We start from the raw sequence: 26,773 nt of genomic DNA, 5'->3' as shown, positions 1-26,773 counted from the left end.
CGCCACTCTACGTCTCCATTGTGACCTGTCTCGCAATTCACCAACCAACGCGCATAAAAGTCACTTCTGCAGCTTTTGAAGGAAAAGCTGCAGCGAACGAAAAGACAAATTTCTTCAGTGCGTCCATATATTACGATATCTGTTTTAATAGAAGATGTGTACGCGGACGCTTCAGTAGACAGTTGAGCTTGCTTGTCCGTGATTGATCGTTCCTTGTGCTCACGTCTGCAAAAAGTCGCCGCCTCTTCTGATGAGCCTACACTGCTTGCTGCTTAATGGTATGGTATTAGACCTGCCTTTATATGCACCACTCGGGTTTTCATTGCTGGTATTTTTCATTTTGTACAATTGTTCGTGCTGCGTGCCTTTGCCCACCAGCTTATAACAGGCTGGTATTTTTTAAGGACGATAGTCTTTTTTAGAGACCTTCGGCGCGAAAATTTTGATCTGCCCGTCTGTCTGTCGGTTTGTACACTTGTCTGTTTGTCCGTCCTTAACGGTACCCTAAACGGCACCAAAGTGGCCAAACGATTCTCCAAGCGGCCGACCCCATCCGCAGCACCGACCAATAATGCTCAAGGTTCAGTGTTCATACTTGTGCAATTGTCTATTAAAAAGCAATAATTGGGGATATCTGAAGCACCTTAACAACACGCCAATATTATGTATGTGTATTTTTTACTAAAAAAGGAACACATAGGTATTTCTAAGAACCGTAGCGTTTATCACGCTGCGCTGACCTTGGAACGCACAAAAAAATCAAGTGTTTCCAACGCTTTGCTAAGAGGACACAGTGGTGACACCTACCCGTCACCTTGCGTTCTACACCTTATCACCTCAGACACCGATTTACACGCCGTGCGCTTCAATTTTTTGGATAACTGCCAGATAGCGCTCATGTCTGACGTGTGACGCGACTTGATGCGCTCGTTCGCCTCCGCTCCATGCTCGAGGCACTCTAACGCAGTACCTTCACAATACAATTAACCAATTTTCTTGCACAGAACATCAAATAAACGTTTTGTTCACTCTGTCCGGATGCAAGACTATCGTCTTTCGATATTTGCTGTGTAACATGTAGATACGGAGCCAATTTTTGGTCTACGACAAACGCTTCCATCTGCTGTCGAGAAAATGTTCATATGATGGAAACGGACTATCTCTTTATGCGGACGACAAGCACGTTTACGTGCTCACTGCGGAAGATGCCGAGCTACCACCTAGTCATCAGCGAGTAGTTACCACCGCTTCTAACATCATTCACTCTGCGGACGTGTTTGTCCAACCATATGCGCGCCGTCTCAAAAGAGGTATTGCCTTTGGTTCAGATCTTGTGACAATGGCTCTGGACATATATGCGCTACAAACCAGACGTCTGAGAACATTCTCATTACTAAAGGCCCCACAATGGCTTGCGTTACCGAATTCCAACCTGTCTGTGTTGCCCCGCTTATGCCAGGGTGTTCCGACTTTCAAGCTATTGGACGTTCATCGTGCATTCCTGCTCTTGATGCGACCATTAGTCCAGAGTTGACCTCTTCACAGAGTTGCTTGCCATGCAACATAACCATAGGAGATTGTTTGATGCCCAATCCTCATCTCTGGGACAGACGTTGATTATCACACATCATATCGAGACCGATGGCTTTTCCCTTGTAGCCATCGACCATATCGCGAATCTTCATCTGTGCGCGAGGTCCTTAAGCAAAATGTTACCGGCATGCTGCAACGGAACGTTATACGTCCTTCCGCGAGTCCTTGGTCATCTCCCGTTGTTTTAGTGAAGAAAGAAAGGTGGCTCCGTGTGATTTTGCATGGAATACAAGGCACCTAATACATTTACCCTCAAGGATGTTTACCCCGTGCCGTGTATAGACGATGCTTTGGATTCACTGCATGGTGCCGAGTACTTCTCAAGCCGACCCTGCGTTCGGGTTATTGGTAAATACCCATGCACGAGGACAACAAAGAGAAGACAGCATTTCCAACACCAGATGGGCTGAACGAATTCAACGTCAAGCCATTCGGTCTTTGCAATGCTTCAGCAACATTTGAGCGGATGATCGACACTTTTTTACGATGGTTGAAAAGGAAGAGTTGCTTGTGCTATTTAAACGATATTGTTATTTTATCGTCAACCTTTCCTCAGCATTTTTAACGACTGGACGATGTTCTCACGTGCCTCGCGAACACAGTCCTTCACCTGAACACCAAGAAGCGCCGTTTTGCGAACAAGACAAATAAAGTGTTTGGCCAAACTATGAGCAAGGATGGTATTCGCTCGAATACAGACAAGATTTGCACTGTCCAACACTTTCCGCGTCCTGAAAAAGCTACAGATTTGCGTAGTTTTGTCAGCCTCGCTTCCTATTTTCGCCGATTTATTAGAGACTTCGCCTCAATAGCTTGGCCATTAGACAAGTTGATCGCATCAGGCGTCGCCTTTGTGTGGTCTCCTGAATGTGAATCGGCATTTTACCAACTGAAGTGTGCACTCACATCCTAACCAGTCCTCTGTTGTTTCGACAAAACCACGCCTACGCACCTCCATGCAGGCGCTAGTGGTAATGGCATTGATGGTATTTTACTACAGCGAGACAAATCTTCACTTGAGAAGGTCATCGCATACGCAAGTCATACACTGACTCCTGCCAAAAAGAATTAAACTATTATCAAACAGGAGTACGTAGCAGTTGTGTGGTCTATACAAGAGCTTCGACATTATTTCCACGGCCGCCACTTTACTGTAGTTATGAACCATCACGCCTTGTGCTGGCTCTGGACACTCAAGAACTTGTCCGGCCATTTTGGTCACTGCATTTTTCGCCTACAAGAATAGACTTGATTATTACACACGTCAGAAAAAAACATCTAGATGCCGAAGTGCTTGCGGGTTGCCCGTTACTTTCGGAGCCACTTAAGAAACCCATCACTGCCACAGTCGAGGAGCTTTTGGCCGTCCCTTCCCCACATGTTTCGTCCTCAGCTACTCTGGGCCCAACTTCTCCGAACGAGTGTGGTTTGTTGTTATCCCACCAAGATGCTGACCCTTTTTGTCCCCGCATCATGCACCGTCTTGACGGGAGTTGTCGGCCACCTAACCCCTATCTTCACCGACAGCTGACGAAATTCAAGCTCGACAACCACGTGCTTCCTGTACCGCCATAGTTACCACTCTGATGGTCAACGCTGGGTGCCCGTTTTACCTCCATCTTTTTGAGCTCAAGTTTTGAAAAGCTATCATGACGACATGTCTGCTGGACACATAGGTTTCCAGAAAACGTACGACCGCATATGATGTCACTACTACTGGCTGGGCTTGTCCACCGCTGTCGCGAAGTACGTTGCCTCAAGCGCCCTTTGTCAGCGTCGCAAGCTCCCTACATCAACTCGAAGCGGACAATAACAACCGCTTCCGTGTCCTCTGCAACCATTTGGAGTAGTTGGTGTTGACCTGTATTATCCACTTCCTATGACTGTCACAACCAATCGATAGATAGTTACAGCTGTCGACCACCAGCCGGCTGCGCCGAAACAGCTCCCGTGCCTTCTGCATCCACTTCGGAAGTTGCTGATTTGATCCTTCGAGCAATAATCTTTTGTCACGTTGCTCCTCACGTATTCCTGAGCGACCGTGGAAGAGTACTTCTTTCAGAACTTGTCGAAGAAGTGCTCAAGGCATCTGTCACTACACACAAAACCAGCTCCAGTTACCATTCTCACATGAACAGGCTGACTGGCCACTTTCATCGCACACTGTCTGATATGATAGCCATGTATATCAAACCAAATCACAAAAACTGGAACACCATTTTGCCATTTGTCACTTTCACCTATATTACCTCTGTACAGCGCACGACTTGTTACTCGCCGTTCTACCTCGTCCACAGTCGCTTCCCCTCTTCTTTCCTCGGCGCTTCGTTCTCCTTTGCGCCTATTAAACCATGTTCATCCTCAAGGGAAGAATACGTGTCTCGTCAGCTTCATTGCCGCCAGCTGGCCCGCGTCAACACTTAAGCCAAGCAGCTGGATTGCAAGCTTGAATATGATGCCTCTCATCGTGCCGTGTCCTTAATCTCTCACGACAAAGTCCTCCTTCTTACACCTATTCGCACTCGTCCCCTGTGCGACAAATTCAAATTACGCTTCATTGGCCCTACCCTGTCTTGAAGCAAACGTCGGCTTTCAATTATCGCGTGACACCCGTTCTTCTTCCAGCGGATCACCGCAGCCGGGCAGCAGAAAAATTTCATGCACACAGTATAGATAGATAGATAGATAGATAGATAGATAGATAGATAGATAGATAGATAGATAAGAAGTTTATTCAGACAGTCATGGTCTGAGATGAAGGGGCTAAAGGCAGATGCAACTGCCTGACTAAGGCCCCCCTACCCATACATTGCTCAGGGGTGAAAAGCCGCGGTACATGCGCAAATACAGGTAACAACATAAAGCAAAAAAACAAAACAAAAAACAACAGGCGCACAGTCGATAAAACAGAATCGGTAGAATAGTTACCTTCGATACACACTAATGATGCGTGACATGAAAATGTTTATACAAGCCTTGATGATGATCAAAGTTACAAAACAGTATAGAACAAAATAGGAAAAAATCAAAAGACAGCAAATGCACAATATAAAGAGAAGATTAGGAGCTAAACAAGAGGTAATCTTTAACTATTTTCCGTAAGCTGTATGTCGAACAGTTGTCTTGGATCATATTGGCGATTTCTCGATTATTATTCAGAAAATGTGGCATTAAATAGGCTAGTGTCTGAGTACCATATTTAGTTCGGAACATAGGTGTTCTGAGTCTATTTTGCCTTAGGTGATATTGCGAATGTACAGATAATGATGATGAGGACAGGATTTGGGGGTCATGCAAAATTTGCCTGTGTGTATGCATTGCAAGTCTTAGTTGGAATAGCTGATCTATTCTGAGTATATTAAGCTTTGAAAAGGATGGCGCTGTGTGGTCATTTCGCTTAAAATTTTCAATGCAACGGACAGCTCTTTTTTGTAAAATTATTAATCTATCAAAATTTGTTTGAGTAGTGCTACCCCAGATTAGGAGACAGTATTGCAAATTAGAGTGAACGAGGGCGTAATATAAGTGCAGTTTCAACCATTTAGGCACCAAGGAGCTAACTTTATACAGTATTGAAATTGACCTGCACATATTTGCATGAATCTTATTAACGTGAAGTGTCCACCTCATATTCTCTTCAAAAACAACACCTAGAAATTTATAACTAGGAATCTGTTCGATAGCGCAGTTTTGAAATATTATACAGGCATTATGATCGTCAGGCTTATTACGGCTCTTGAAAATAATATATTTAGTTTTTTTTGCATTAAGTTGAAGTTGGTTTAGATGCAACCAGTGTGAAAGTTCAGTTAGCCATCTATTAGCTACATTTTGAAGTTCAAGTAGATGTTTACCTGAAAAAAAAAGTACTCGTGTCGTCTGCATAGAGAATTATGTCAGGAGTTCGCGGTATGTTCACAATATCATTTATGTAAAGGAGAAAGAATAAAGGTCCCAGAATGGAACCTTGCGGAACGCCATATTTTATTGGCTGAGATTGAGAAGAGTAGCCATTTAGACTAGTGAATTGTACCCTGTCAGATAAGTAACTGCGGATCAAATTTAATACGATACCTCTAACACCGTAGTAAGGGAGTTTGTGAAACAAAATGAAATGCTTTATGGAATCAAACGCCTTTTTGAAGTCTAAAAATATTGCAAGAGCATAATGCTTATGATCCATGTTACTAAGTATCTTTTTTTTAATATCCAAGAGTGCCATTTCAGTTGATTTCTTTTCACGGAACCCGAACTGTTGCCTTGCAAGCATTTGATGGTCACCAAGAAACTTCATTAGTCGTGATTTTAATGTATATTTTAAAACTTTGGAAAATAAAGGTAGCACGGAAATAGGCCGATAGTTATTCAAGTCGTCGTGAGAGCCACCTTTGTGGATGACTACCACCTTAGCTGTCTTCATGCCATCAGGAAAAATACCAGTGGCAAAGCTTGATTGCAGATATGCTGCAGTGGGCCACACAGTAATTCGGCGACATGTTTAATTGGTTCTACCTTAATGTCATCGTAACCAGCGGCCGTATTTTTATTTAAAGACTTCAGGTACGTAAGTATTTCTAATTGACTACACGGAGTCAAGAAAGTAGAGTTCGCAGAGAAAGAAGAAAGGTATTTTTGGCAGTCGTTTGCTGCGTCCCTTGTATGAGCTGCTGCACCCGAGGTTAAGAAATGATTATTAAATTTATCCGCCAGACGAGCTTCTCTAAACTCAACACCGTCAATTGGTAATGCTGAAGAAAGAGAACCTTTTGTTGTTCCTATGAGTGTACGTACCGAGTTCCATGCTTTCATTGGATTGAAAAAGACCTCTGCGAATCGAGCCTGATAATACTGAATACGGGCCCTCTTCAAATCAGCGTTTAATTTGTTGCGAACTTTTTTATATTCATGTAATATAGATATGTCTCTTATCCTAATGAATTTATGGTATAGTTTATCTCGTTCTCTGATTCTGTTGTAAAGACCTCTGTTAATCCATGGTTTGCTAGACTTTCCGTGCTTTTTATAGTATTGTAGTGGGAAGGCAGCATCATAACAGCGCTTTACATGCTGCAGGAACAGATCATACGATATATTAGGGTTTTGCTCACTGTAGACAATCTCCCAGTCGATACTCTCAATAGTACCATGAAATGCTGACAAGGCATTGGTATTGAAAGAGTGATATGGAACAGGAGCATCGTTAACACTATTTTTTTCTTTCTTAGCTGCAGGAAAAAAACAGAATATGGACAAGTGATCGCTCAGATAAGTTGTTATCACACCAGCACTAACGTCGCTTCTATCATAATTAGTTATACATAGGTCTAGCATAGTTTCACTTTCTGCTGTTATTCTAGTAGGCAAACTTATAAAGTTCCTACACGAAAATGATTCGATTACATCTAAAAATTGTCTACTTTGTGGAGTAAGAAGTAACAAATCAATATTAATATCACCGACAAGCACAATGTGCCAATTTCTCAAGGGCGCATATTCAAGCATCGAAATTATAAAACACAAAAATTCTTGAATATCCCCTGAAGGGGGCCGATGAACTGTGACAATCAGGGACATTACGCATTGAACGGCAATGGATTCATAATGTGCGCTGACACAACAAAATTCGGAAAGTACGGCATATGAAACTTCTTTTTGTATATATAGCGACACACCACCACCCCTACGATTCGGTCTATGCACGCTTTCATGCTTGTATCCTTCGATGAACACTACATCGGACGTGCAAGAGTACCAAGTCTCAGTGAAGGCCAAAAAATCGAACGTATGATCTAACGAATCAAACAGCATATCAGTTTGCTTGTTTCTCATACTACATATGTTTAAATGAAAGATCGAGATTCTGTCTGGCTCCTTAAAAGAAGGGCCCTGCACAATTGATTTAAAAGTTTGGGCGTCATAATATATGGCTTCATGGAAGATAGCCATTGAGGAGGATAACTGAAAATTAAAGTAACGTAAGTGATAGAAGACACGGTTCAACGAATCTTATCTAGGTCGCTTTCGCTGTCTATGCGCAATGCTCGATCACCGGGCACCTTGCGCACAAACAATTTGCCGGATTTTTGCCACGCGAACTGATAATGGTATTCCTCTGCCTTCGCCTTCATTAGCCAGAGAACGCCGTATGAAGCCTTTCATACGGCGTTCCTCTTCGCTTTAAACAGATTCGAAGAACTGTGGTCAGAATAACCGCTTTGACGGGGAAGGGGGGAGTTAGTGTTCAGCACATCTACTTTCTTCACACATGTTCATCATGAGTGGTCGTCGTCTTCATTTGGTGTGGGAACTGGGCTTGTTTGGGGTATGTGATTCGGGTGTGGTCGCTTCATGGTGTCTTCTGGGTCGCTTTCACCGTTGCATCACAATATATATATATATATATATATATATATATATATATATACATATATATATATATATATATATATATATATATATATATATATATATATATATATATATATATATATTGTGGGCATTTAGTATACGCATCCTCTTCACCGGTACATTATCATCGTTATCATGGGTGGCTCATGCATCCTCATCGTTGTCGCTTAGCATCATCATCTTGGCTCATTCATTGTAGCTGTCGGCTGCCGGTTCCTCGGGCCTAATAAAAGGTAATCCAAACCAAGACTTCATACGTGGTGGAGCGTGCTGTTAGATCCCCCGCCATCCTCTCAACCACTCTACCCCCTGGAGCTACGTTCAGGTCGCCGCTTGGGCCAGGTGTCCGGAAATATGTCGCACCAAGATGAGGCTGGTGCTACAGCCGTTCCCATTCAACCACCGCGTGCCGCACCTTCTCACGTCATCAACAGCCTCCAGCGTGAGCCCCATCCCTTCGCTGGTATGCGCGGGGAAGATGTGAAAGAATGGCTGGACGATTTCGAACGTGTCGGCGCTGCTAACTGGTGGGATAGCACTTACAAACTCGCTCACGTGTCCTTCTACCTCACGGGTGTCGCGGAGACGTGGTTCCTCAACCACTTCATCGACATCCCCGACTGGTCAGCCTTCACAGATCAGCTTCGCCATGTCTTTGGCACACCGGCTGTTCGTTCGGCTCTCGCAAAGAAAGCTCTCGCGACTCGGTAACAGCACATCGATAAGTCGTACACATCCAACATGGAGGATGTTCTTTCACTTTGCCGCCGGGTTGACACACCAATGACAGAATTAGACAAGGTGCGCCAGCTTCCTAAGGGGATTGCACCAGTCGCATTCAATGCCCTTGCAATCCAGAATCCGGCTACCGTTGCTGACGTTGCGACAACCTGTCAGAGCCTCGAAGAACTTGAGTCTATGCGCCTACAACCAGACAGTGACAGGGCCCGTATTACGACTGATCCAAACCTGCGAGACACGATAAGGGCGATTATACGTGAAGAATTACAATCAATGGGATTCACACTACCTTCAGTTTGTCCCATTCAGTCTTCTTCAACGTCATTGCGCGATGTCATCAGGGAAGAGCTCACTTCGATGACCTACATAGCCAACCTGCAGCCCATTGTCTCTCGTACTCTACCATCGTTCCCACACACCGCCGCCGCACCACCAGGCACCATCAGCTCGACGTCCCCGCCACGAACGTACGCGTCGGTTGCTACCGCACCTCCCACAAGCTTCTCCACGAGCTTTTCATCACCACCGCGTGAGCTGTCACCTGTCCCTCTGACTTCTCTCTCTCCTGGTGCAGTTAGCGCAAGCTACTACCCTCCTCATCGATCGACTCGGCCTACGTGCTATTACTGTGGCTATCGTGGTCACATTGCACGCTTTTGCCGCAAGCGCCAGAAAGACGAGCGGCGAGGGCATGACATACGCGAACGGGACTATACCGCAGGAGCTTTGTACCAGGGCCGCCGTTATTCGTCACCGCCGCGTCGGTCTCCATCTCCGCCAGCATCGGGTGAACTGTGCAGTAGTCACCGATCAACCCGTCGCCGTTCACCGTCACCTTACCGGCGCTCTTCTCCTCTTCAGCCTGCTTCCCTTACTTCTGATCGGCGTCCGGAAAACTAAGCGATGCATGTTTTTGGAGGACAAACTGCATTCCAACACAGGACTCCAATTCCTCTAGCGCGCCCCTACAATATTATTGCGGTCACAGTTGAGAGAGTGGACGTTGATGCTTTGGTGGACACTGGGGCTGCGTTTTCTGTTATTCGTGCTGATTTGTGTGCCCGTCTTCGAAAAGTCACGACGCCTTGTGATGGACCGACACTGATTCCAGCCCAGGGAACAATGATTCGCCCTTCCGCTCTCTGTACTGCCCGTGTACTAATCGACGAAATTCTTCATCACATAGAATTTGCTGTGCTATCCCCGTGCTCCCATGAACTCATTTTAGGCTGGGACTTTCTTTCCTCTGCTTCTGCGGCTATTTGCTGTGCACAGCGTGTCGTCCATCTTACTGACACGGACCACTTGCTCAACGACGAAACCTACAGGCCTATTCGACTCATCGCTGCAGTAGACATCGAGTTACCACCAAACGAACATCAATTAGTTACAGTTTTGTCCAACGACGTCGACTCTGGTGACATTTTGGTAACTCCGTCACCGCGTTGCCTTAATAAAGGCATAGCTCTCGCATCAGGTGTGGCTCGCTTCAACAATGGATCAACTGTCCTCGCTGCTACCAACACCACACAAGATAAAATTTTTCTGCCACGGAGCACTACTGTCGCCTGCGTTGCCGATCTGCAGCCTGTGTGCGTTGTGCCTCTTACCCCTGTCTCCTCTAAAGGCCATCCTGCAGATCATGCTGCTTCCTCGGCCTTTACAGCAGCCATCAACAAAGACTTGAATGACTCACAGAAGCAGCAGCTGCTTGATTTGTTGGAAAAGCATGCAAACTCCTTTGACGTTCATTCATCCACCCTGGGCCAGACAACTGCTACAGCACATCGTATTCAGATCGACGGAACGTTCATTGTGCACCACCGTCCGTACCGCGTCTCTCTAGCCGAACGAAAAATCCTTGAAGAAAACGTAGACGATATGCTCCAACGGGAGATAATCCGACCCTCAACCAGTCTATGTTCGTCGCCCATCGTTCTGGTACGTAAAAAAGACGGTTCCGTACGATTTTGTGTCGATTACCGAGCACTCAATAAGATCACTAGGAAGGACGTATACCCCATGCCACGCATCGACGACGCCCTAGATTCCTTACAGGGTGCTGAATACTGTTCGAGCCTCGACTTGCGTTCCGGCTATTGGCAAATCCCCATGCACGAAGTTGATAAAGAAAAAAACTGCGTTTGCAACCCCGAACGGCCTATACGAATTCAATGTTATGTCGTTCGGTATATGCAATGCGCCCACAACTTTTGAGCGCATGATTGACACCGTGCTGCGTGGCCTTAAATGGAAGACTTGCCTATGTTACCTCGATGACATTGTTGTCTTTTCATCGACGTCTCCTCAACATCTGCAACGCTTGCACGAGGTCCTGACTTGTCTTGCGGGCGCGGGTCTTCAAATTAACACCAAAAAGTGCCATTTTGCCAGCAGATCTATCAAGGTACTTGGTCATGTTGTGAGCAAGGACGGAATTCGTCCAGACTCTGATGAAACTGCTGCACTGGTTCGCTTCCCTCGCCCTGACAAACCAAAAGATTTGCGAAGTTTCCTTGGTCTCGGCTCTTACTTTCGGCGATTCATACAAAACTTTGCTTCCATAGCCGGACCACTTCATAAGCTACTTGCTTCCGGTATGCCCTTTCAGTGGTCTCAGGAATGTGAATTGGCTTTTGACAGGTTGAAGAGTGCCCTCACGACCGACCCTGTACTTGCTCATTTTCACGATGATGCACCGACTTCCTGCACACAGACGCTCCACCACGGGAACCACGTGGTGGAGCCACGTGGCGTCACAAGTGGCGTCTTGTGATAATTCACTGGTGAAGTCTCTTCAAGAACTGTGTACGGCCCAATAAACCAAGGCTGAAATTTGTCACATAAACCAGGTGTGCGAACAGGCGTCAAAAAGAGCACTTTGTCTCCAGCTTGGAAGGATACAGCGCGATGCGATTCATCATAAACTAGCTTTCTGTCTTGCTGGCGGGCTTCAGTGTTTATACAAGCTCGTTGGCGGCACTGTGCGAGTCGTGACACGTATTCCTCTGAAGAGGATGGAGATGAATTCGCTTGGCAGGTAAAGAAAGAGACGTCCAGGAAGAAGTAGGGGAGCGTCCATAAACTAGGTAAAATGGCGAGTAGCCGGTTGTTCGCTGAATGGCCGTATTGTAGGCGAAAGTGACAATTGGTAGAACAACGTCCCAGTTTTTGTGGTCTGGTTGAATATATGCGACGATCATGTCAGCAAGAGTGCGGTGGAATCGCTCAGTGAGGCAGTTAGTCTGGGGATGATAACTAGAGGCAGTCTTCTGAGTTGTGCCGGAGGCGTGAAGAAGTGCGTTCACTAGTTGTGAAACCAAGGCCCTTCCACGGTCACTGAGCAATACACGTGGAGCACCATGACGCAGTATAATGGCACGAAGGATGAAATCGGCAATCTCAGAAGCTGAACCAGTAGTAACGGATGCCGTCTCGGCGTAGCGCATCAAATGGTCAATGGCTGTTACTATCCACCGGTTTCCAGCAGCACTGACTGGGAGGGGGCCATAAAGATCGACGCCTACAACTTCGAATGGTGTGGCTGGGCACGGAAGGGGCTGTAGTGTACCGGCGGGAGCAGATGTTGGTAGTTTGCTACATTGGCAGGTAGTGCAGGACCCGACGTACCGAGCTACACTAGTGGTAATGCCTGGCCAATAAAACCGACTTCGAAGGCGATCGTAGGTTTTATGGTAACCAAGGTGACCAGCAGTCGGATGGTCATGAAGCGCCCTGAGGACTTCGGACCGAAGCGATCGGGGTAGAACTGTAACCCATCGCTGACCGTCAGGATGGTAAATTTTGCGGTACAGCACCGAGTTGTCCAGCTTAAATTGCGAGATTTGGCGACAGAGCCTTGCATTAGTTGGACGGGAACTGCCAGTTTCCGTCCCGTGGTGCCCACAATTATAACAAATGTCCACAATTTATATATATATATATATATATATATATATATATATATATATATATATATATATATATATATATATATATGTAAGCAAAAGTGAACCAAAAAACACATCGAGTGACACGAGCACACCGGGGTACACTAAAGAAACATAAATACACGGGCACAAACCAATATATGGTGTGCAATAAAAAAAATAAGTGAAAGCAAAATAAATAAACTATTGCATTGAGAAAAGACCATGAAATAAGGTGAACTAGCCTCAACTTGAACAACTTATGTTCTTTTTTGGGTTACGGGTGTCATCTTGCGTGACTTGATTGGGTACTGAAAGAGCTACAACTATTTTATATAAGAAGCATCTTTTGCTGGGGCCTATAGGGAGCCAAAGCTCTAGTTTGGGAAGCAACGACAACGCCGCGCCTGGATCCAGCGGCAAGGTCTGGGAAAATTAATGATAGGTATGGTAGAAGGCGCAGGTGATTCAGTGAGTTCCAACAAAGTGGGAGCACGCACGACACGTGCAGATTTCATTCTGAAGTCGGCACGGTGAACATCGGTGTTGTGTCATCCGCTTGGCGCACTACAACAAGACGTTCACTGCACGAAATGTCCTTTTCGTGATGAAAGAAGCAACCCCATGGAAGTGTCGGCGAGGTACGAAGTATTTCTGTGTTGTGAGCTCCCACAACAATGCAGACAAGGGACAATGCAGACAACAACAAGGTTCATGTCTTCCATTCGGTGCTCGCCGAAAAGATACGCTGGACGCAGCGGTACGTTTTCTTGGCAACATAGGCCCCACCCTGTTCGTAGCCAAAACGATGCCATGTAGATCATCCACTGACATCTGCTCGGCTCTACACCAAGCAGCTGTATGTCGCCGTACGTTCGATACCTTGGTAAAATGTGGTACCTAGGACTCAACATTGGCGAGCAGCTCTAGTGGGGATCTGTGGCCAATGTATCCACTTCAAAGGCGCGTCGAGTGCAGGAAAGCAGTGAGAAAGCTTTACTATCATGGTCGTGGCTGCTCTACAAAGTGGGCGCTTCGGCTCTACTCTGCTGCATCTACATCCATACTACTGTTTGCCCTACCACTTGTCACTCTCACAGCAATTAGGAGGAAGCAGCGGGACATTTTTTTTACAAAGGCGCTATCTGTAGTATCCTAAAACTTCTAACGCACTCACTGCTCTTGGCAAGCCCTGGTGGCAGCTAGAGAATGGCCGATTTCTCTGAGCATGCTCGAACTAACATTGAGGAACATCCACCGCCTTGACCGTGCTCCGAATGTGAGACCCTGCTGACCAGACTGCGCTGCCAATCATCCTCATGGGTGGGAGGTTTTCGTCAGCTGTATGGAAATATTACGGACCCACCTGTGGTAGTCGCCATGTCTCCGCCACACAACCGTGCGCTGGACTTGCATCAGTTGCTGTTTAGTTCAACACAATCATGGAAACCGGCTGCTGCGTTGCAGAAAGCTGCTTATTGCAAGCTTTATGATTACCAGGAAGAAAACGTCCTGGTGTTTACTCATGAGCCAGTCTGGACTGACGGCTACAGGGCTGCAACCTGTACCATCTCGCATAGGCCACAGAGCCAGCAATTCCTGCTCCCGGTGGCGGCGAGCTCCTCCGCAGCACAGCTGACATGTTTTCGTCTAGCCGCTGACGTTCTGGCGTGAGGACTTTCCTGAGCAACCAGGGGTGGTTCTCACCGACTCCAAGTCAGTGTTTCAGAGCCTCGTGAAGTATTGACCATTTGGGCTTATGCCGTCTTTGAGGAGATACAACTTATCAGCATTGTGTGCTGACTGAGTTTCCATTTCGTTTATGTAGATGCTGGCACACATTGGAATTGCCGCCTACACGAGCAGTTGCTACCTCATATTTTTCGAAAAAGTGGATGAAGCAACTGGTCGCATTCCTTTAATCAAGCAAGCGTCTTAAGCCTCTCCTAAACTGCGGCATACTAAGCGGGAGCATGCGTCTATCTTTCACCTGCACACCGGTTGTGCGTAAGCGGTGCCTCCCCTGAACAGCCTACAAATGTTCCGGCAACTCTGAGACACTTGAGCGCGTTCTCTGTGCTTGCTCAGTGTTGTCGCAAGAACGCACAGGGCTGACGACTGTCTACAGGCAGGCGTTCGCACGACCAAATTCAACAACTTCCCGTTCCCTTCACATCCTAACCTCCAGACTCTCCGCAACCTGTTGAAGCTCCTGGAGGTAGCTTGAATCATATTCTACCGTTAGGTGCTCCCCACTTGCTAGACAGCGACTTCCTTTTTCACGTCCTCCTTGAATGATTGATACCCGGCTATAATCCTTCAATTACTATCTTTGTTGTGACTTTCAATTATTTTCCGCTTCCCCTCGCCGGACGCCATTCGGTGCTCATTATTGGGATACAGAATAAAGGATTCTTTCTATGGTAAACCCTACTACTAATTCATTATCTACCCATACTGTGGCTATCCTGGAGCGAAGCCCACGGTAGATCACTCCTCTAAAAAATGTTTACAACCACTGGACTGCCGTTCTGTTTCCCCATGCTCACGTTCCTCCAGGGAGAATGCACCGAAGTCACTTGAGCAATGTCGTATATCCAGCGGGCACGTGGTGTGACGCGAACCGCTGGATTGGCACCCTACAGGCTTCACCTGATGAGAAAGATTTTTAGGCCTATATAAGTTAATGTTTCTCTTTCTGTATCTGTTGGTGCGTCCTGTGAGTAGGATTTCTCTTCTCATGGTTGCATCAGGATTACACCTCAGGCAGCCGAACAAACGCGATCATTGTCATGGAAAAAGGCACATGCAGGAATGCAGATTATACGCAATCGACAAACGTGGAAGGTAAATCAAGACAGAATCCTTCATGTGTTTGCACCCAAAAGTCTGAGAGATGGACATTAAGCATCTTGTGAGACTGCCAGGAGGCTCAAAGTACTGCAGACGTGCTCACTGGCGCTCTGAATTTTCATAGTTCTTCAGTGGCTATATCCGTCTGAAACCACCTGAAAGCGTTATCTTTAGCCTCAAAAGTTCTGAAGAACTTCTTTACTCCACCAACATAAGTTTCCTTCTATTCAGAGACACCACCCTATCGGAAAAATTGCCATGGTGGATACTGGAAAACATGGTGGGCGTAGTGGAAATAATAGTGGGCGTGGTGGAAATAATAGTGGGCATGGTGGAAATTATGATGGCTATGGTGGGACGTAGTGGAAAATATGGTGGTTATGCCGGGACATACTGGTTGGTATGGTGTACAGATGATGGGTAAAGTGGAAATGATGGTGGAAAGCAGAGGCTAGATAGTGGGCAATAATGGGACACTCTGCCCACCATTGCGATAATGCTGGGTAGCCCTAAGCATATAGTGGGTGGTGCTTATTATGGTGGGCTACTTGGTGTACCAAGTTGAGAAACTCTTCCCACCATTGCGATAATGCTGGGAAGCACTAAGCAGATGATGGGTGCTGCTTGTTATGGTGGGCCACATGGTGTACCAAGCTGAGAAGCTCTGCCCACCATCGCGATAATGCTGGGAAGCAGTAAGCAGATGATGGGTGGGCTTATAATGGCGGGCAATTTATATAGTGTACCAATCTGGGATCAGTACACTACATGTTCTACCACCATGATTTCCATCAAAGTTAGGCCTACCGACCGAGCCCGTACAATTGTGGTATCCGTGCTTCCGGGTTTCAGAATACACGATTTCGACGATTAAGTATGACAATACAGCACAGCCATGGCATCAATTAACCTAAACGAAGCATTTTTCATTGTGTATGGTGTCCGCTCAAGAAGCACCAAACATTGATGCGACGCGATTAAAGCACTCCCAGAGAACGTAATTAAGTGTCTTCTCACCGACAGCCGCCGGTCGCACTCGCCGGCACTTCTCTAGCTTTTGTACGAGAACTCAGACGTGGCAATTCATACGCTTGGTGAAACAAACATGAAGCGTAATGTTTCCGGCACACTGCATTCGTTTTGGCCAAGCCGTTATGAAGTTGCTTTAGCGAAAAAGCTACAGCATTGCGCTGGCGCGACCGCCCTCTACATTGCGCGAAAAGCATCCCAATACTCAATCAAATAAATTAGGCGGGCGTATCTATGGAATGAGACTAGAGGCGTCATAAAGCGTGAGCAGATGTCACCCTTTAGAACGAGCGCGAAACGGATATTAAACTTGGCAGACCCCGCCGGAAAACTGTTGCTGCTCCCCAGTCCACTTGGTTTTTTTCTTGAAGTTGTGAATTGTAAAAAAAAAATAGCACTAGTGCCGTTAACGTAGTGGCAATCGTTACAGGCCGCAGTTGCTTGTGTTTAATAAATGTGCAATTTTTAGTAGCCGGTGTAGATCTTGTCTATGTTGTGTACACGACAAACATAACTTAAGTTGAACCGTAAGTTGGTATGCCAACTAAGTATTTAACACCCACACAACGTCATGTTGGTGTGGCGCAGTGGTTAGCGTCTTCGAATGGGAATCCGCAGGTTGCACGTTCGATCCTCCGTAACGCCTTGTTTTTTTTTACGAGACGGGTGTTTTTATACTGTTTTTATAGAATTCTTTTTTATTTTTTGTGGCAGCTCGTCACGGTGATTATGACGTCATTTCGCGCTCAAGTGTTGCCGGCACTGCAGCACCCACCATACCCACCATGCGCCATGGTGGGCGTTTCCCACCATTCACCCACTACACTAATCCACTATAATGGTGGGTGGTGGTTTCCACCATGCCCACCATTCGTTTTTTTCCGATAGGGCAAAATAGTCGAAACTTCATCACCGCTTTTGACGCTTCCCAAACGCTGATTGTGGGAGTGTCCTGTAGCTGCACTGACTCTGGTGATTCCAGCATCGGAGCTTCATCTAGGCAAATCTGTCGACGTGGTTACTGACCACGAATACTGCCACCTAAAACAGGATGGTACAGCTGATGACCAAATGGAGCAAGTTCATTAATTACAATGACAAAGAAAGCCGAGATGCTACTGGCCGCCAGACCCATGCACAAGAGAAAGTTAGCTTACAGGCAAATAACTCAGCCAAACAAGGCAAGTAAGAGGCAATGGACCACAGGCGCAGTATGGCAGGGCTCCAGAACAAATTTAGGGCCATCACATCAACATTCAAGAAATTTTCAAAACTACTATAAGTCTACTGCTACTAACTTTTAAGCTTTACTGCTATGAAAGAAGAATTTAATTGGGAGCTGCTTTCATCGCGTAGACGAAAATTGCGATTAAAACTTTTATATCTAATATTTAATAATAAAACTGGAATCAATAAGGATATGTATTTACAGACGCCGTATTATTTGTCAAATCGAATTGATAATCCTTTTAAACTGAGGGAATACCGTTTAGGACTGAAATTTTTGCAAATTCTTTTTTTTTGTCAGAACAATACATGAGTGGAATGGGCTCACAAGTGTACAAGTGTCTGCGGTAAATGAAAATTTGTTTCTTTCGAATCTGTAACCCCCCCTGCTATAACGCCTTCGGGCGCTGAAGGTATACTTCGAATAAAGAATAAAGAATACTATCATAGCTGAAGGATCAGAACAAGATCGTCATTCGTCCAAACCAGGTCTTCACACTTGAAACATTCCGACTCCGACGCTTGTACGAGCAATCATGAAGGCATATAAGCTACCTTCAGAGCTAACCAGTTCATCCTTAGAATCAATCTAGGGTTCAACATAGCAATACCATCAACCAAATATGAGGCAGTTGCGACAAAGCACGTCTCAAAAGGTTATTTTTGCTGAATGACAGGACTAATGCCATTGGTGCCTACGCTGCAATAAGATACGATGCTCTGAGCGGGGCGATTCATGGTATACTAGTGAACACCTCTATCAAAACGCTGAAGGGCCACATACGTTTAAGAACGCGCGGTGTACAGATGATCACTGCCAGAATAATAGCCACAAAGAAAAACACCGCCATTACTTTTTTCTGCCCAGCACTCCTTCATACCATTTACAACAAAGTTGAGCTCTGTCGCAACCCCTTTCGATCCACGCTTCAAGTCTGCAAGATATGTCAAGAAAAAATACACCACACGGACGTTTGTCTCAGTATTGCCCATCCTCTTTGCAGACCGAGTAGACTGACCGATTCGACAGATGAGCACACGTGTTCTATCAGTTGCGCGTTGTGTAGAGAGGATCAATTAATAGACGATTCAACTTGGAAACACAGAGTTAAGCCACTGAACATAAACAGCCTCAAACACAAAGAGCCCACACCGATAAGATGCAACACGGTAACACCAACAACCCACCAACCCACCTTCCTCTGGTTTTGCTCCGAAAAGGAAGAAGACGCCCCCAAATTGACCGATGACAAGCGCTGGCCGTAGTCGCACTCCCTGCTTCGGGCAAAAAGGCAAGCTCGCCGCCCTATAGAAGCAGACCAGCATCGAGTCAGCAGAACGTCTACCACAGTCTATTTGGAGAAAGCGTGAAAAGCAGTGACGGGAATTACAGACACACACAAAAGGCCTCATTCCGGCAAACTTGGTGGAATCCATGACACCCAAATCTGCACGTACACCCCCGATAACAGAAAACAAACACAATGAGCAGTAATCGCAGTAAACAAGAAAGGTAATTAGATTTGTCGACGATTTCTTAATTGTTTTAAACAATGACTCATGTAGTTTCGACAATGAGGTTTCAAAAATTGTAACCACTTTCACGGAAACCCTTTCTCCATTGGTCTTGACGCATGAAATGCCCGAGGGCAATTTCATTAGGTTTTTGGACTTAGGTATCTACTTTTCATCTGAGAAAGTGTGTTGGAGTTATGAGCCAAGGGGCAATAAGCCCGTCCTGCCGTTTTCCTCCGCCCATTCAAAGCTCGTGAAACGCGCCGTTGTACAATCCTGTTTTAATAACTCTCTTAGGAAGTCCTGTAATCACAAAGTTGAAAGCAGTTTTCTGAACCAAGCCAAGCGCTTAGCAGAGTCTGGTTACCCAATTTGTGTGCTGAGCTCTGTCGCAGAGGGTTTGAGCAGGAAGCTAAAACACCCACCTAAAGGCAGTAATGGTCGTACAGCAAAAAAAGTGGCCGTCGTTCCGTACTTGCATGGTGTATCGCATAATCTCAGAAGGATCGCGGGAAAGGCAGGAGTGGATGTGATCTTTTCAGCTCCCGAACGTCTACATAGGTTGTGTCGACGCGTTAATTCACAGTGTAACAGTGCAAACACCTGCCTTATTAATCATCGAACAATTTTTGTGAACTGCATTCGCAATGTTGTTTATGCTATTCTGCTTTCTTGTGGAAGAACCTATATTGGTCAAACTGGCCGATGTATCAATCAGAGATTGAAAGAACATCATTATAATGTCACGAAAGCAATCTCGGGCCATTTGGGCATCCATTGCCGAGATTGTGGATGTATACCCCTCTTCGAAAAAACTAAAATTCTATCTAAGGCTCCTGGCAAAATGACAAGGGAGATTATGGAGGCATATGAAATCGCGAAATTATCTGACATGTGCGTTAGCCAACCATCAGTATCGCTTTCTCAAAAAGAACTTCATTACCTTGATTCGACACAGTGACTTGTACTTTTACTATGTAGTGCAATTTACACGTGCTTGGTTCTACGATGTGATTCCGCGATATGTTCTTTATGTTTATGTTATTTCCGCTCGCTCGGTATATATTTATCGGTTCGTGCGAAAATAAAAGATCAGTTGAAAGTAGCGCTCTGTATGTGTCTGTCTCTTCTACGTCCTTGTCTGTTTTGCGCTTACTCACTCTTAATGGATTCAAACCAACTAGCCCACCAACGTGTTTTGGCAAGAAAGGTAAACAATGCCCAGAAAAACACAAGAACAGAACAGTGTGGTTAGCCGGCGCAATCAATAGTACCCTCCTCAAAACCTGCAAAACAGGCTTGGTGAAATCTTACAAGCAAACGAGAAAAGCCACAACACAAATGGCAAAACTTATCACTATTGACACCACTAAAAAGATCATTTGGTGTTTGTGCTTTCTGTACAGAAGGACAACAACCATCAATAAGCCTAACTCTACAACAACAAACTGCAGCAAACAGCAGTACAATGAACAGTGAACTGAAGTTTTACTTCAACAAAACCATCAACAAGTAATTGCAGCGTGGGCGTAACTACAGCCATTATTGGTGTCAGTAGTCCAATGAAACAAGCATGCTTAGCCCCACCATGGTGGTGTAGTGGCGAAAGTACTCGGCTGCTGACCCGCAGGTCGCGAGATCGAATCCCGGCTCTAGTGGCTGCATTCTCGATGGAGCTGGAAATACTGTAGTCCCGTGTGCTCAGATTTAAGTGCAATATAAATAACCCCAGGTGGTCGAAATTTCCGGAGCCCTCCACTACGACGTCTTCCATAATAATTTGGTTGTTTTGGTACGTTAAATCCCACATCACATCAATCACTCAAAGCATGCTTATTCTGATGCTAATACCACAGCTATCTCTCTTCATCATGGCAATTAAACGACAAAGTGCAAAATCGAATTTTACTGCCTGTTCCTGCAGCTATAGTTCTCTGCAAAACATGTGTTACACTTGCTGTATTCATAAAGGCAGTCGGGATCCCTCAAGACATAGTCTGCTTACAAGATGTGGGAGCCAGTACTAAGACAGCTGCCATTGTCAGATTGCACATACACCCAAACAATGCTTGAGTTGCGACACTCCTCCAGAAAGAAATAGCAGCTACACTAGCAACTATAGCACACAAAGAGACACAACACCTTAGCGTATTGCTTAGGCCAACTGAAAAAAAAGAACACTCGAGTCCAGTTAAATGCAACATATCTTGCAAGGAAACGTAAATTTGCGGATATTTACGATGTTTACATGCAACGCCAATGGTCGGCACACTGGCGGGCTGGGATCAGTCTCTATCCACTTCGTAGTCTTCTTCCAGAGACCTTTCACCGCTTTACGCCACAATCTCCCTACTGCCTTGTGGCATTACCCCGCGGCGTTAAAGCGCCTATCCGGTGCACGTCACGAAAGTGGAGTGTTGGGTGACAGATAAGGCTTCAGTCTTACGACGTACACAACAGTAGATGGTGGTGGCGTTGAGTGCGCTTCATCGTCGGCTCACTGTATCTCCTAGGTGAGGTTAGTGACCTTGCGTAGAACTTGGCATGGTCCGTCATAGCGAAATGAAAGCTTTTCTAAGAGGCCGATATGACGACACAGGGTCTCCAAGGATATTAGAGAACCGGGTGCATACGAAACTTCACGGTGGTGACGATCGTACCAATTTTTCTGAGAGGCTTGAGAAAGTATGAGTCATTCTCGGGCAATTTTTCGTGCTGCGTCAGCTTGTTCGATGGCATCACGGACGTATGTGACAGGGGAGCTTGAACCAGCGCGAAGGAATGTATCAAGAGGTAGAGAGGGTTCACGTTCATAAAGAAGGTAGAACGGGGAGTAGCCTGCGGTGTCATGTCTGGAGGAGTTGTAAGCGAAGGTGACGTGGGATAACGTTGCGTCGCAGTCGCGGTAATCTGGAGAAACATACATCGACAACACGTCGGTGATAGTGCGATTCAGGCTCTCTGTAAGTTCATTAGTTTATGGATGGTACGCCGTTGTGAACTTGTGGTTTGTGGAACAGTAACGTGCGATATCCTGGACGACGTGAGACAAAAAGTATCAGCCTTGGTCAGTAACGAGCTGTCGAGGAGTACCATGATACAAAATGATGTCGTGGATTAGAAAGTCGGTGATATCGGTAAAGCAGCTGGTTGGGAGAGAACGGGTAATCGCGTAACGTGTCGCGTAATCGGTCGCCACGGCAGCCCATTTGTTCTCGGATGCAGAAGTGGGCAAAGGCCTCGAAAGGTCTAGCCCTACGCGGTATAATGGTTCAGCAGCGATATCAACAGGGAGAAGGAGGCCAGATGGGAGCAATGCTGGTCATTTTCGACATTGACCAAGGTCACAGCTTGCAGCATACTTTTGCACAGAGCAATATAGGCGTGGCCAGAGAAAATGGCACTGGACGCGATCATAAGTGCGGGTGACTCCCAGGTGACCATCGGCAGGTTCATTGTGAAGCTGTCGGAGAACATCTACACACAAATGAGAACGCATGGCGAGAAGGCGGTTAGGACTGTTAGGGCCCATGTTGTGGCGGTGGAGACTCCTTTTATAGGAAAGGAAATATCAATTTTTTAAGGAAATACCAATTCAGAGAAGTGAGTGGAGTAGCGCAACTCAGGCATGCTATAATGGGAAGTAAATCCGGGTAGCGGCGTTGATCAGAAGCGGTTTCAAGAAAGTCTGATATTGATAAGGCGCAAGCCTCAGTAGCTCTCTCTGTGGTGCCTGGCGGATCCACTAGATACCGTGACAGGCAGTCGGCATCCTGATAGAGGTGACAAGATTTATACACGACTGGGAAGGTGTATTCTTGGAGGCGGAGAGACCAATGACCGAGACTTTCCGTAATTGATATGTGGTACTTAACGACATGTAGTATTTAACAGCTAGCAGAGCGCATGATGATCAGTTACAACAGTAAAACTGCGGCCGAACAGGTATGGGTGAAATTTAGCGACAGCCCAAACAAGAGCAATACACTCTCTTTCAGTGATGAAATAGTTCTTCTCGGCAGGGGACAAAAGGCAGCTGGCGTAGGCGATGACGCAGTCACGTTCACGCTGACGCTCAGCTAAATCAGCACCAATTCCTAGTCACTCGCGTCAGTACGAACTTCCGTCGGTGTGGTCTTATCGAAGTGAGCCCATATTGGCGCAGTAGTGAGGACGGCAATGAGCGCCGAAAACGCAGCACTTTGAGGCGAATTCCTAGTAAATGGGGCATCTTTTTTAAAAAGCTCGGTGAGAGGCCGCGCAATATCAGCAAATTCTGGATGAAGCGGTGAAAATAGGAGCACAAACCAAGGAAGCTCCGGAAATCCTTAGGAGAAGAGGATACGGGAAATTGAGTCACTGTGCGAGTTTTGTCCGGATCAGGCTGTACCGCATATGCGTTAACGAGTACAGTTAATTCGCAACGGCCGAAACGGCATTTGGAGGAGTTCAGCTAGAGACCAGCGTTGCGGAATACTTGGAGAATACTGGGCAGCCACTCAAGATGGCTCGCAAACGTCAGTGAAAAAACAAATAAATCTGTAGTGAAGAGGAATGCCCACTACTCAAGCGACATCGACACGTTGGCGCGAGACACGAGCTAAGACTGCCTGGTTGTTGCTGCGACGCTGCCCGTACACTCGGCCAGCTCTTGCTGCTTTTGTACAGACGCTGATACCGCTGTTAACCTTGCATTTACACTATATTTTGGTGGAGAGTGCTGCGGTCTTCCTCAGTCCTGGAACTGCGTAGCCGAAAGCTGCCGTCCGTCATGCCTGACGACGCTGTCTTCACACCCCCACCGGCTTCGCCACGGTGGACCTGTCCCGGTGCCCAGCTCTTGCGAGAGCCCGACATCTTCAGCGGCACCGATGAGAAAGACGTTGAGGCCTGGCTGAAATCTTATGAACGAGCCAGCGCTAGTAACAAATGGGACGATCCCACAAAGCTTGGTACCGTTATGTTTTATTTAACGGATGTTGCCAAGCTGTGGTACAGAAACCATGAGGCGGATATCCCCACCTGGACGACCTTCAAAGCCTGCATCGCCTGCAAAGCCTGCATTTTTGGACGCCCTGTTGTGCGCAAACTTCGCGCAGAACAACGTCTATGAAGCCGGTCCCCACAAACTGGCGAGACATTCACTAGCTACATCAAGGACATCCTCGACCTCTGCTGGCGTGTCGACCCGACGATGGTGGAAACTGACAAGGTACGACACATCATGAAAGGCATTTCCGACGACGCCCTTCAAATGCTGCTCTCGAAGAACCCTGTCACTGTCTCTAAACTCATCGAGTTGTGTCAGAGTTTCGACGAGCTCCGATGACAGCGTCTTCTCACGCGACGCCTTAACGTCGCGGATGACACACTATCAAGCCTAACCACCACATGTGACCATGAGTCCCTGCTATCGCAGATGAAGAAGTTTGTTCGTGCTGAAGTCGCTCGTCAGCTATCGCTGCTATCTACAGTCGGCCAACTACAGTCACCTCTTCCAGCAAACCTTCGCCAGGCCATCCAGGAGCAAGTTTACGCGGCTCTGCCATCTGCCCGTGACGCTTCACCGTTGCCGACCCCCGTTGCCTGTGCCGAGGTAAATGCACCTCTAAGCTATGCTGAAGTGGCCGCTCAACCACCTCTTCAGACTTTTACGTCACTGCCATCAGCCACAATGTCATCAACATGAAATGCATATGCGAACGTGGAAATGTTTTCAAAAAGTGAGATGATTTTTTTAGATAAAGAGCTGAAAAGATTATAGGGTATGTTATTTGTACATCACAATGAGTATCGAACTTTCTTTATTTTTGTGGTGACGATACGTTACGGATATTTTGTCAGCACAATCATACAAAAAAGGTGTAAACGGCGCTTCAACATCCGTCCCAGGCACGAATATGCACGTGTGGCTGCGGCTAAATACTTATTAAATACCCGATCAATTTTTCATCTTCTCCTGATTACAAGTATGAACCCAGGATAAAGGTGAATTATTTCTGCAAATAACTTTAATCGTGTGTAGTGTGTCGTGTTATTTGTATCCCGAGCAGTGCTTTTCTAAGTAACCTAATCCACATTGTGATTGCTTTTGCAGCTGTTTGTGCACCTGTCAGACGCGGAGAACCTTGCTGATTTGGAGGGAGCCAAGCTTGCATATGCGGCCTACAACTCCTTGCCCGAAGAACATAAGAGAGTTAAACTTGCCGGCTTTAGCGCGTCACCTGATCAACTATTCTTTATCAACTATTGCGTCGGATGGTGCGCCTGGCACGCCAGTACGACGAAACAGCAATCACCATACTGGTCACGGTGTATGGTACCCCTGAAGAACATGCCTGAATTTTCCCGTGCATTTAGTTGTGCTGCAGGGACACTGATGAACCCTGATGAAAAGTGTTCTTTTTGGTAGTACACGTGAGCCGAATGCATGCCTATTTATAGATAAGTAATTTCTATTGCCTAGATAATTTTTGCATATCATCTGTTGGACAGACAGCCATGGCTGTTCGTAGGCAGGATGTTTCTTGCTTCCGTTGTGTCTAACTGTACCTTTAAATCAAGAGACCAAACTCAGGCAAAAGCATTCTGCCTTGCCAATTGCCAATTACAATACTGGCAATGGTAATAGGATATAGTACACAAACAGCAGAATTTCGGATTAAAATCGAATGCTTACCAAAACTTCAAAGGCTGTACAGGTCTGCCTTGACTTTGGAGAAAGTGGTTTACGAGCGAATTAACATTTATTTATACATCCGGTGTAGGAAGTACCCGGCCTCACAGGGCCATATCTTAAGATTACGGCCATTAGAGTCCGATAATATTAGAGCCTAGACCTCGAGAAAGTTGTTCTCCGACTAGGTGACAGTTACTCGGGTGCCTCCGCGCCCGTTAGACGGGTCGTCAGCTCCTTTTCTCCGTTGCTCCGTCAATGCCTTCTCAAGCCGCTGGATGGCCCTTCATTGCGTCTGCAGGTCTTTGGAGCGTATCCATGCTCTCACCTCTTCGGGATAAGTGGCATCCTGGCACTTCCCGTTCCCACTGTGCAGAGCACTGTTACACCCTCCCCACATAATGGGGTGGAGAGTAGCTAGTTCACTTTCGCACACACTGCATTTTGCGTCCACGGACATGTCGGGGCACGCGTGCCGGGCCAGAGCGGTGTCAGCATGGCCGAACTCGAAAAACTATTGAGATGAAAACGACGTTCATCTATGGGTGCATTTCAAGTTTTTTTTTTGTTTTATTCAAACCGACTGTAAGTTGATGAAATAGTGACGCGGTACGCTCACGTGTTCAGTTTTTTATTTTCCTTTCGCTTGAATATTGCTACCTCGAGTGGTTTATTTCAGGAAATAGAGTGTTTTTTGTTACCGCCACCTTTTAATGAAGTTTTTTTATAACTCACTTGAAGGTGTTTTTCGAAATGTTGCAGTGGAAGCCGTTATCAGATCACAATAACAGTGGTGTGCGTA

General features: G+C 46.2%; 1 protein-coding gene across 1 annotated transcript in view; it reads left to right on the top strand.

Annotated features, from left to right (window-relative positions):
- Positions 1-25,986, top strand: part of LOC142803340 (neprilysin-2-like) — a 49,548-nt gene extending 23,562 nt beyond the window's left edge. Inside the window, exon 7 of the mRNA XM_075888456.1 lies at positions 25,393-25,986. Within this exon, the coding sequence (XP_075744571.1) occupies positions 25,393-25,707 (315 nt within the window). The 3' untranslated portion in view covers positions 25,708-25,986. The remainder of the gene's footprint in view (positions 1-25,392) is intronic.
- Positions 25,987-26,773: the final 787 nt, after the last annotated feature.

The sequence above is a fragment of the Rhipicephalus microplus genome, chromosome 3 (genome assembly GCF_043290135.1).
Source record: "Rhipicephalus microplus isolate Deutch F79 chromosome 3, USDA_Rmic, whole genome shotgun sequence".
NCBI lineage: Eukaryota > Metazoa > Arthropoda > Arachnida > Ixodida > Ixodidae > Rhipicephalus > Rhipicephalus microplus.
Note: the sequence above shows the minus strand (reverse complement) of the source record. Positions and strands in the feature narration are given on the sequence as shown.